At 37.8% G+C, this 11,901-nt stretch overlaps 1 protein-coding gene across 6 annotated transcripts in view; it reads right to left on the bottom strand.

Annotated features, from left to right (window-relative positions):
* Positions 1 to 11,901, bottom strand: part of LOC135217263 (tRNA pseudouridine synthase Pus10-like) — a 357,385-nt gene that overhangs the window by 252,682 nt on the left and 92,802 nt on the right. For all 6 annotated transcript variants that reach the window (XR_010315089.1, XR_010315090.1, XM_064253035.1 and 3 more), the window contains exon 5: positions 2,471 to 2,682. Coding sequence is in view for 4 of the 6 variants with exons in the window: in XM_064253035.1 (XP_064109105.1) it covers positions 2,471 to 2,682 (212 nt within the window). In the remaining 2 variants the exon portion in view is untranslated. The remainder of the gene's footprint in view (positions 1 to 2,470; positions 2,683 to 11,901) is intronic.

Here is an 11,901-nt window from a genome sequence, read left to right as displayed (position 1 = left end):
TAAATTACATCGTAAAGATGGAAAAGACACTTTTAGTAGAAAGAAAAAAGAAGCCCAGAGGAGGCAAACTGTTCCGAGGAACAGAAGCCTACTCGGAGCCAGCGAAAGCCGATGAAGAGCAAGAGCCGGGATGCTGGGCTGAACAATAATAATAGCCCTAAATACCAAACTAAGAGAAATGGTAGGGGGGGCTAAACTAGCTAAAACTCAATGTAAAAAACCGATGAACGTAAAAGGTAAGCCCATAAGTATAAGAAGTCCCAGTATGGAGGACCGGGAATTCTTAACGAGGCAGCATGGCGCCGCCACGAGACAACCGGGAAACCGTATATGACCTATTAGAAGGAAAATACTGGTTCCCGGAAGACAAAAATATAGTAAAAAACATTACTTATGAGGCACTTAACTTAGCCGTTGCGATTGCAGAACGTTCCATCTTGAAGAAGATAATAAATCCTCGTAAAATGCACAGCACAGAGAAAAATGCATCTGGACGCTAGCGCTAAATATTAAGGATGACCGCTAGGGGCGCTGCTGTCCGTGGCGTCCTCTAGTAGTAGTAGTAGCGGCTGCATCGCCCGTTGGTATCAGCTCTCTCTTGTGGGGATTCTGATTGGAAGGTCTAATTGGTGAATGTCTCGTGTAGTGTTCCCACTCGCCCTATTACCATACCGACACTTCTTTTTAAGACGTGAGCGAGTCAGTTTTACTGACATTTTCTTAATTTTGTTTTTCTCTGGTAATTTTAGATTAATTTTACCTAGAAAGAATGATATTAAGGATCCTTTCATAGAAATGTTGACGTAAAATACGTCCAGTCGGAGTAAGAGGGTTAATAGACAGACAAACATAATTGCACAGTCCTCTCTTTCTCTCTTCTCTGGAGAAATATATGTATTTATGGGAGGGGAAAAAAGTTGCCTACAGACGTTCATTTCAATCTATTGAAACCGTAAGGAGTTATTCTCTCTCTCTGCTATTGGCTGTTTATATATTTCTAATGGTAAAATGTTTAAGATGACTTTAAAATGATATTAATAATACCAATTCAATGGTATATTTGATGTAGGATAATACTTTAAGTAGACATTTGGTATTTGTGATTTCACATACAATTGCTTCCTTTGTAAAAAGAAAATGGATGTCTCAAATAGTTACAGTATGAAAGAAAACGTGCATGACTGAATACTTATGGGGGGACTGAATTATTTTCACATACGTAACTAAGTCATGCAGTACGTACATAGTATGTATTTATGTATAACCATAAAATGCAAGATTTACTTTAAAACAGTATTAATAATATTTCAAAGATTAATATGAATAATATGAACCATAATAGGATATTTTATGTATATTTGATGAAGGATGGTCTTTTTAGGGATACTTTGGTGTTTGCATGTTCAGGATAGGAGTTTATGAGCACTTTTAGAGGGGGGTTCCAAACATTCGCGGATTCTAACTATTCGCGGGGGGTCTGGTACGCATCCCCCGCGAATACGGGGGACCACTGTATATATGTATATAATATATATATAGGCTGACCCTACAATTTTGGTTGTATGATGCTTGTCTAAGGTGTTAAACACTCAGTAGGCGCCTGGGGAGTTTATCAGTGTTGGTAGGCAGTTAATCACCATCAGTAAGTAAGCAGTTTATTGGCATTGGTAAACAGTTTATCAGTGCTTATGGCATTGTAAATAACATTTACTACCATAATTACTATGATTTCTTGGTTATTGATGATTTTCGGTTATCTGTACTTGGCCGGGATCAGAGCCTCTCCTCCACACACCCCCCCCCCCCCTTCACATTAACTGGGGACTTCCTGTATATTTAATTTGGTCCTTGGGTCCAGTCATGTCCAGATAATGTTGTATCCCAGATATGGTGAATCTGGATATTTAGAGGATTACTCTAATAATAATAATAATAACTAACAGAAAAATTATACTATACAGGTATGTACCCTATGACTAACTATATGTGTATAAGTATGAGCAGAAATTTGGGTTTCTTCATTATGTATGACAAACCTACATATATGTTTTTCTTATCATATTTACTTGAAGATTAGTGTAAATATCTCCTTATTATGCTTTTTAATGTATGCAGACTAACTAATAATATAAAATATAAAAAAATATGGTGCATTACTTTATAAAATGTAAAACACAAAAAATACAGATATCATACCCAAGATCAAATTAATTTGATCCACTGAAATTTATATCGTGCACTTCAGCCATCTAAACTTTTTTTCAGGTGATTAAAAGTTATTTGGAAAGGAAACGTCTGTCAAGACTTTTCCCAGCACAAATGTATTTTCTATGCAATATAAACCTACATTTCACTTGCCTTTCTCAAACAAAAATGTAAATTTGCTTGTCCGTAATGTGTGATAACCTAATACTATACTCATTTTCAGCTATAAATATGAGGAATGATAACTTTATGAAGAATTTCATACCTGCCATATATATAGAATCACGCTGCCATTTGAGATCTGTATAGGTAACTGCTTCAGTTGGAATACCTGGTGGGTTTGGGCATACTTTCAAAAATTCCTCATCTGTCAACTTCTTGATTGCAGCATCTATTGACTGCTTTGAATACACACCAGCAGCATATTTCTTATGTTGTTTTCGCCTCAGAGCAAATGTACTCTCACACAACTGATCCCTGAAAAGATAAGTACGTACTTCCAAGTATACACATGCAATATAAATGACATGTGAAATTACATAAAACTTCAAAAAAGGATACAGCAATTCCATAAAAAGCCATAAAATTTTCAGAAAAATTTCATTTGTTTTATGACAACATAATTTCTTACACATATTTAAGCCCCTGAAATTCCCCTAGACACCTCAGTCCAATTTAAAACGAAAACTGCAGCCAGCAAGTAGCACTTTGCATCACATACAGGTATCAGGTTATGTATGAATAAATGAATGGTTTTGGGTTATCTGGCAACGTGACAACTGGGTCATTGATGCCGAAATCAATTAAATGAACAATATAGCTGCCATAAAAACAATAAAAAGACAAAAGAAAATTAATTAAATATATTTTTGGGTGAAGACCAGAATCGATAACAAGTGTAAAAATCCACTGACATCATACACTACATCCTCTCCAAGGATCTTGGCAAGGATGAACCTGCTATCCCAACCAAAAAACTCAAGAGGGGTAACATCCTCTAATATCACAAAGACTGGGGCACTCAACCAACAAGTGCCTCAAAGTCAAGAGGACCAGACAATCCTCACAAAAAGATTTACTCTCCCCGGCCATCAAAAAGCTGTGTTAGGCGAGTATGCCCAATCCTTAAGCGGGAAAGAGCCATCTCCCATCTTCTAGGCATACTGCCATAGGTTTATGGAAATATAACATCCATGTTTCTTTCATTTTCTCCTATACTATTCCAATGCTTTTGACACAAATTAATTAAATTTTCTAATGCTTGGGAAGAAAGCATTACAGGCGGTCCCCGGGTTACGACGGTTCCGGCTTACGACGTTCCGAGGTTACGACGCTTTTTCTTAAATATTCAATGGAAAAATCCGTCCTGGGTTACGACGCTTGTTCCGAGGTTACGACGCTGACGCTTCTGACGCTCCGAGTTAACGACGCTTTTAAAAAACGCATACTATGATAAAAATCCTTTATAGTTTAGCACAGTATATTAATAAAAATAAGTTTCTGGTTAGATTACAACAAAAATTTTGAGATTATGATGATTTTCGACACTTTTTATGTTGTATTTTTCTATGTTTTTTAGTGACGCCTCATATGCGGAACTAGTTTCCGAGCGAATGAATACATACTAGTTTACATATAACAGTCCAAAAGCGCAAATAATGAAAAAATCATTGCTTGTTTCCAGTAATAATAACAAAACGAAGTTTCTGGTTAGATTACAACGCAAATTCCAAGTATCCTTACCTTACCTTACCTTACAGACCTTACATCTTGTTCGGGTTGCCCCAGGTCCCTCAGTGTGAGGCACCTCTAATGTCTACCAGAGAGTTGCTAGTACATCTTCCGGTATATTTTGCATCTTCCAATCTTGGATGGTCTGGGATGCAGTTTAGATATTTGTCGAGCTTATTCTTAAACACATCTACGCTCACTCCTGATATATTCCTCAGATGAGCTGGCAACGCATTGAATAGACGCTGCATTATCGATGCTGGTGCGTAGTGGATTAATGTCCTGTGTGCTTTCCTTATTTGTTTTTCCTGTATAGTTTTGGGCACTATTAATCTACCTCTGCTTGCTCTTTCTGATATTTTTAGTTCCATGATATTTTCTGCTATTCCTTCTATCTGTTTCCATGCCTGAATTATCATGTAGCGTTCTCTTCTCCTTTCTAGACTATATAATTTTAAGAATTGTAGTCTTTCCCAGTAGTCTAGGTCCTTAACTTCTTCTATTTTAGCTGTAAAGGACCTTTGTACACTCTCTATTTGTGCAATATCCTTTTGATAGTGTGGGTACCATATCATATTGCAATATTCAAGTGGACTACGAACATATGTTTTATAAAGCATAATTCTATGTTCAGCTTTTCTTGTTTTGAAGTGCCGTAACAACATTCCCATTTTTGCTTTACATTTTTGCCAACAGAGTTTGCTATTTGATCATTGCATAACATGTTCCTATTCATCATCACACCAAGGTCTTTAACTGCTTCCTTATTTGTGATGGTCTCATTATTAGTCCCTTATATGCATATAGCTTTCTTTCTCTGTCTCCATAATTTATTGTTCAAATTTATCAGAGTTAAATACCATCCTATTTACCTCTGCCCAATCATATACTTTGTTAAGGTCTCTTTGTAGAGCGTTCCTATCTTCATCACAAGTAATTTCTCTACTTATTCTTGTGTCATCTGCGAAACTACTCACTACCGAATCCTTAACATTATTGTCTATGTCTTCAATCATAATAACAAACAGTATTGCAGCTAACACCGTACCTTGCGGCACACCGGATATTACCTTTGGCTTCATCCGATTTCTCGTCGTTTGCAATAAACTATCTGTTTTCTGTTGTGTAAAAATTCTTTTAACCATTTTCCTACTTTATCCAGATATTGTGTTTTCTAATTTTCTTCGCTAATATATTATGGTCTACTTTATCAAAAGCTTTTGCAAAGTCTAAATAAACCACATCTGTTTTCATTTCCGCTTTTCATATTTTTTGAATATGTTCTCACGGTGGACTAACAGTTGGGTTTGTGTACTTTTTTCCGGGTACGAAACCATGTTGTCCTTTATTAAACAAATTATTTTTTATAAATGTTTCATAATATTTTTCTTCATTACCCTTTCCTTTTACACGGACTTTCATATGTGATGTAGACTCACAGGCCTATAATTACTTGCCTCTAGTCTTGATCCACTTTTGAAAGTAGGGGTAAATATATGCTAATTTGTGCTCATCATATATCTTGCCTGTATCTACACTTTGTCTTAATAATATTGCAAGTGGCTTTGCGATAGAATGAACTACTTTCTTTAACAAAATAGCAGGAATTCCATCAGGCCCTGCAGCAGCTCCATTTTTAATTTCATTAATAGCCTGCACAATATCAGCTTCATTAATATTCTATGTCAGCTAAATATTCACTATTTTCATCCCTTACTTCTATATCATTATCTTCATTATCTATTCTAGATGTGAATTCTCTCTTATATCGTTCTTCCCAGCCAGTATGTTGCAAATTTCCTTTTTTCATTCGTTAATCTCCCTTCAATTCTCAGAGGGCCTATTTCGATTCTTCTTTTATTCATCTTCTTCGCATATGAGTATAATAGTTTGGGTTTTGCTTGATATTTAATAGGGTTTTTTTCTTCCAAGTCCCGTTTTTCATTTTCTTTTGATTGTATAATCTTTTGTTCTGCATTTTCTATCTTACTTTTTAGTTCTATAACTTTCCATGCATTTTTTCTTTTTGCAAGACCTTTTTTTCACTTTCTGATTTTGCTGGAACAAGATCCTTCTGTCTCTTGGTATGCATGAATGATGTTTACTTTTCTTCTTCGGTATATATTTTTCCACTATTTTCTCCAATATTTTATATAATATCTCCGTATTTACCCTTATGTCATCACTTACGAAAAATGTTATCCAATCTTTGTTTAATTCTTCATTAATTTCTGACCATTTTTTATATTTTTACTGTAGAAGTTGTATTTTCCATATCCTTCCCACTTTTCATTTCTTGCTTATCTCTATTTTCACTTGCTTTGGAATGAACTGTTAATTCTATGACATTATGGTCTGAAATACTCGCATTATAAACTTTATTTCTTAACATAATTCATCTCGTTCACAAATACTAGGTCTAAAGTATTTTCCTTTCTTGTTGGCAGGTGATTTATTTGTTGAATGTTGTATTCTAGTAGCATATCTAATAGCTTTTCAAATTGCCTCTTATCTTCTGCACTACTATTACTCTTCTTTTTTATATGTATAAGTACAACCACAATCTCCTATTCGTTCTTTCCATTCTACGAAAGGAAAGTTGAAGTCACCAGATGGAGAATAGTCCAGTCCTTGTGATTTCTACATATATCATCCAATTTTTTCAATTATTAAGTCAAACTCTTTAGTATAGGGGGTCAATATATTACTATGTTCATCAATTTTTCAGATTCAAATTCTACCGCTATTAGTTACATTCTGAGTTACTATATTTCTCATATATTTTCCTTGTTTTTTGTCTTTCCCATATATTGCGGTTCCCCCTTGATTCCTATTTTTTCTATCTGCATTTTGGCGGGTTAGTTTTCTTTTCATTTTGGGTTATTCTTCTAAGTACTCTATTTTTCTTTTTGAGTTACTCGTAACTAAAAAACCCTGCGCATTCATCACTATGATGGTTTGCGTGTTTTCTCCTTCATTTAATACTGGTAGTAATAAGGATTTTCCCCATGTCTCTTTCCTGTTCTGGTATGTTGTTCTTTTTTCATTTCCAGAAATTCTGACATTAAAAATCCAACTTTTCCATAATATTTGATCTTCCTTCATCATAATTATTAATTTTGTGTCTGAATCTGCAATTTCTCCGTTTCTGCAATATCCTCTTGCATAATAAATACAGTTATTATCTCTTGAGTAGAATTTCGGAGCTGATGCTTTGAAATTTTTTGCTGACACTCTGCATATCTCATTGGTGGTTTGCTTTTCTCTTTTACCTGATATTCTTGATTTCTCTCTTTATTTGTTTCTTTCTTATTTTGGATTTTATTACTTGGTTGGTTATTTATTTGATTATGACATTATCCAGTAATTTGATCAGAGAGAGAGAGAGAGAGAGAGAGAGAGAGAGAGAGAGAGAGAGAGAGGAGAGAGAGAGAGAGGCGTCTTCCGACGCTCCGAGTTAAGGACAGAGAAGTGTTTCGTTCGTTAAACGGCCTCTGACTCATGCCAGTAAATGTTTTGTTGATACTAATAATATAAGCCTATTTAAAGATACGTTTACTTTAATTAGTCTATATGATACGTAAATAGTAATCAAACTGTTCTTGTAGCCCTCAATATTTGGCAAAACTCGAAGTATCCAAAGAGAGACATTATCCAGTACGTATTTGATCAGAGAGAGAGAGAGAGAGAGAGAGAGAGAGAGAGAGAGAGAGAGAGAGAGAGAGAGAGAGAGAGGCATTTGGCAACAATGGTCTCGGGTGTTTTTATAGCTTCCTTCTGCTTGATGATCGTGGATATTGTAGAAGGATTTCGACCATACTCGTTTGCCAATCGACGATACGAACGCCACGTTCATGCTTTGCTATAATTTCATGTTTTGCTTCCATCGAAATCATTTTCTTGGGTTTTTTTCTTATCACCTGCTTTGTCTTTAGCTTTGAGACCCATGGTTAATAATAAAATAGACAAAATAACACGAAAAATAGGCGCAAATACAACGAACTAACAACGACGTGTTAACATGCAGCACCAACAAACAAAACAAAAGACTGAACGCCATTTATCGTCGCCTATACAAATAACACTCATCGCAAAATCGTATCTCAAATATTTCGTTGTATATCAAAGCTTGTATTTTCGCAAATTTTCTGTTTGTATCTCAAAACATTCGTATATTAGGGGCAATCGTATGTCAAGTTTCCAATGTAATTTGATCAGAGAGAGAGAGAGAGAGATAGACGAGAGAGAGAGAGAGAGAGAGAGAGAGAGTAGAGAGAGAGAGAGAGAGAGAGAGACGCTTTGGCAACAATGGGTCTCGGGATTGACGTAACGTTTATTTTCTGACAGATAGGACAGAGAAGTGTTCGTTTCATTAAACGGCCTCTGACTCATGGCAGGAAATGTTTTGTTGATACTAATATATAAGCCTATTTAAAGATACATTTACTTTAATTAGTCTATATGATATGTAAATAGTAATCAGCTGTTCTTGTAGCCCTCAAGATTTTGCAAAATCACTCCAGGTTGTACATAAAACTTCAAGAATGTAGTGTCACCAGAGGATTACAATAGTTTTTACCTTCAAGAACCAGCATTCTTTTATGAAAATAACTCCAGGTTGTACATAAAACTACAGGAAACAACATGTAGTGTAACCAAAGGATTACAAGTAAGGTTTTTATAACTTTTTATTAGTTTAAGACATATTTCCAAGCGTCGTTCCGGCTTACGACGATTTTCGGCTTACGACGCGTCTCAAGAACGGAACCCCCGTCGTAACCCGGGGACTGCCTGTATATGAAAGTGGACACCTTGGAAGTTAATCTAGAGCTGCTGCTTTGGTCAATCCAATCTGTCAGCTTCTTCATTTCCATGCACACCAGCATGTGCTGGAACCCACAAAACCTAATTTATGTTCCTTATATAATAATAGGTGCAGCACTCATTGCTGAATTTTTAAAACCAAGGGGTTAGTCGAGTTAAAAACACTAAGTGACTGTAATGCAATCTTAGAATTGCTAAAAATTGTAACATTTGTTTCACCAATGGTTGCTATTTTTTCCAGAGCATTTAAGATACCAAGAAACTTTGCCACACTAAGTGATTGTAATGCACTCTAAGAATTGCTAAAATTGTAACATTTGTTTCACCAATAATTGCTATTTTTTCCTTGGCGTTTAAAATACCAAGCTACTCTGCCACAAGAATAGATGTTAAAACAGGAAGTGCACCTTTGGTGCATAACTTATTACAGGGGAATTGATTGAATTTGACAACATTCTCAAGGGTTGCTTGTGTGTGTGAGAGTGAGAGAGAGAGAGAGAGAGAGAGAGAGAGAGAGAGAGAGAGAGAGAGAGAGAGAGAGAGAGAGAGAGAGAGCGGCTGGTTGTTTCGTCTGTTGTCTTGTTGGGTTGTTTGCTTTCATCGGTATGGAGGAGTAATTATAGTTTATATTTGACAACATCTCCAAAGGTTGTGAGAGAGAGAGAGAGAGAGAGAGAGAGAGAGAGAGAGAGAGAGAGAGAGAGAGAGAGAGAGAGAGAGAGGTGGAAGAATGAATGGGAGTGGTTAAATGGCGGTCGGAAGCATATCTGTTGTGGCGCTCTGGAGTAAGTCAGTGGAAGTCTGCTACGAGAGTGTAAGCAGTGAGGCGTCTGGTGAAGTTAGTGTCGGTCTTGGCAGCAGTTATCCTTTGGTGTTTAGTTGTTTTGGTGTTATTTGATAGATTTTGGGGTGGTGAAGTTGTTGTGCCTGTGTCTGTCTGGTTGTGGTGAGGTTGAAGAGGTTTGTGGTGCATTTTCGGTGTCTGTGAGTGGTGGTTGGGGCAGTGTTGGTTTTGGCGGGTTGTTGTGCTGGGGAAGTCGTGTGGTTGTCGTGGTCTTTCAGGCTGTTGGTGTTCGTCTGCAGTGATTTGTTGGGTTATTGAGTTTTTGTGGGGTTGTGGGTCTCGGGTGGTTGGTTTGTGTTTGGTTGTCGGCGGTGGTTGTGTCGGCTAGCCTATAGCCTATATCCAGTGGACAGCACAGCCTAGCCCTGAGTATCAGAAGCCAGAGGTGAGTACCTGTTTGTTTTGTGTGTTTGGTATTTAATTGAACTAATTGTCCTGCAGGTTAAAGGTAATGTAAAAGGGAAAGTGTGAGTGTGGGAAATTTTGTTAGCTGGTACGATTAACGTAACTGTGGGGAGTTTACTTGTTTTTTTGTGATCCCGCCACATTATTTTTTGCCGCCCGAACAGGGACTGCTGGCGTGGCAGCTGCAGGACGATTGGTCTGGGCCAGTGTGTATGAGTGATGAGAAAGTTTGGGATGGAAGGATTGAGTGAGGTGGAGAGGCTGAAGGAGGAGTTGAGGTTGGAGAGGGAAGTAAGAGGACAATTGGAAGTGGAGAATGAGAGGTTAAGGGTAGAGTGTGAGGAGCTGAAGAGTGAGTTGGAGGAAATGAGAGGAATGCTAAGGAGTGCGAAAGTGGAAATGAAAGAAGAGGTAAAAGGAGCGGAAGAGAGAATGGTTGAGAAAATGGACGAAAAATTCTTAATGATGAATGCAGTGCAGGAGATGATGAAGGGGTTCATGGGAGAGGGAGCTGTAGGAGGTAGGCCTACTAGGTCTTGTGATAAGCCAGAAGGGGTAAAGACAGTGGAAGAGCGAGTGGATGAAACTACGAGTGACGAAGGTGACTTGTTTGTGATAGGTAAAGGAAAGAAGGCAAAGAGACGGGGTAAGGATAAACCTGAGGACAAGAATAAGAAGGGGGCTGAGGAAAAAAAGACGATTAAGGGAAAGAAGACTAGTAAGGATGACGGACAGGATGAGACTAGGACTGAATACATTGGAAGGGCTGAGAGTGATTTGGATAGTGGTGAGTGGAAACAGGTGGGTAGAAAGAAGGGTAAGAAGAGCGTAATCAGGAGCAAGGATGTTAGTATGGAAGTTGATTCGCTGTATTTGGACAGGTTAAGAGGGATCAGAATGTTAGTAGCAAAGTAAGAGTGAGCAGGAAGTACGGAAGGCTGTATATATGAGAGAGATACCTAGATGTACACAATACAAGGAATATGGTAGTAGGGACATAGGGGATTTTTTTAAGGAATATGAAAGGTATTGTGAGGCAAAGTATGGGGATAACAAGAGAGTCTGGGCAAGAGAGTTGGGTAGCTTTTTGACGGGATTTTTGTTGAATATGTATGGGGTAATGATGAGTGTGGGGAATGTGCCTTATGAGAGTGTGAAAGCCAGGATTGTGGAACAGGCGAAGAGGATAAGGAGTAGTATTAGATATAGGAGAAAACATGGTTTTGATGAGGTAAGAATGAATGTTGGTGAGTCGTCGTCGATGTATGTGTGCAGGTTGGAAACATTAGCCACGAAAAAGTTTGGGGATGAAGGGATAAATGAGTGTAAAGAGTTAGTGAGGAAGTTGTTGGCGACTGTGCCTGAGAGTGTGTATGAGTTAGTAAATCTGAAACGTAAGGAGAAAATGCGATGGACGAATGAAAGGTCGTGGAACGACATTTTGGAAATAGTAGAGGATTATGAGTTGGATAGGTGTATGAAAGAGAGTGGAAGTGTTAGTGTTAGGACTGAAGTGGCTGATGTTATACCAGAGTTTAAGAGCTATAGGGAGGCAGTTTTGGAAGGGCCAAGGCGAATGGCAGAGCGAGTGGTCGATAGAGCTTAGAGCCGGAACGTAAGTTGGTTAGCCCTAAGAGAGTTGGAGTGCAAGCGTTTGAAGAGTAGGTCGGTTAGTCGTGAACGAGAGCAACAGTGTTCAAGATGTGGAAAGCTAGGGCACAGGAAGAATGAATGTCGGTGGGCGTTGGGAGCTTGCTTCGGGTGTGGGCAAACAGGGCATTTAGTGAGCGAGTGTAAGAAAGATAGGGATATTAAATGTTACAAGTGTGGGCAAGTAGGGCATATAGCAAGTGGATGTCGAGGTACTCGTGTGACTGAGGTTAGCGGTAATT

The sequence above is a fragment of the Macrobrachium nipponense genome, chromosome 19 (assembly GCF_015104395.2).
Source record: "Macrobrachium nipponense isolate FS-2020 chromosome 19, ASM1510439v2, whole genome shotgun sequence".
Classification (NCBI taxonomy): Eukaryota; Metazoa; Arthropoda; class Malacostraca; order Decapoda; family Palaemonidae; genus Macrobrachium; species Macrobrachium nipponense.
Note: the sequence above shows the minus strand (reverse complement) of the source record. Positions and strands in the feature narration are given on the sequence as shown.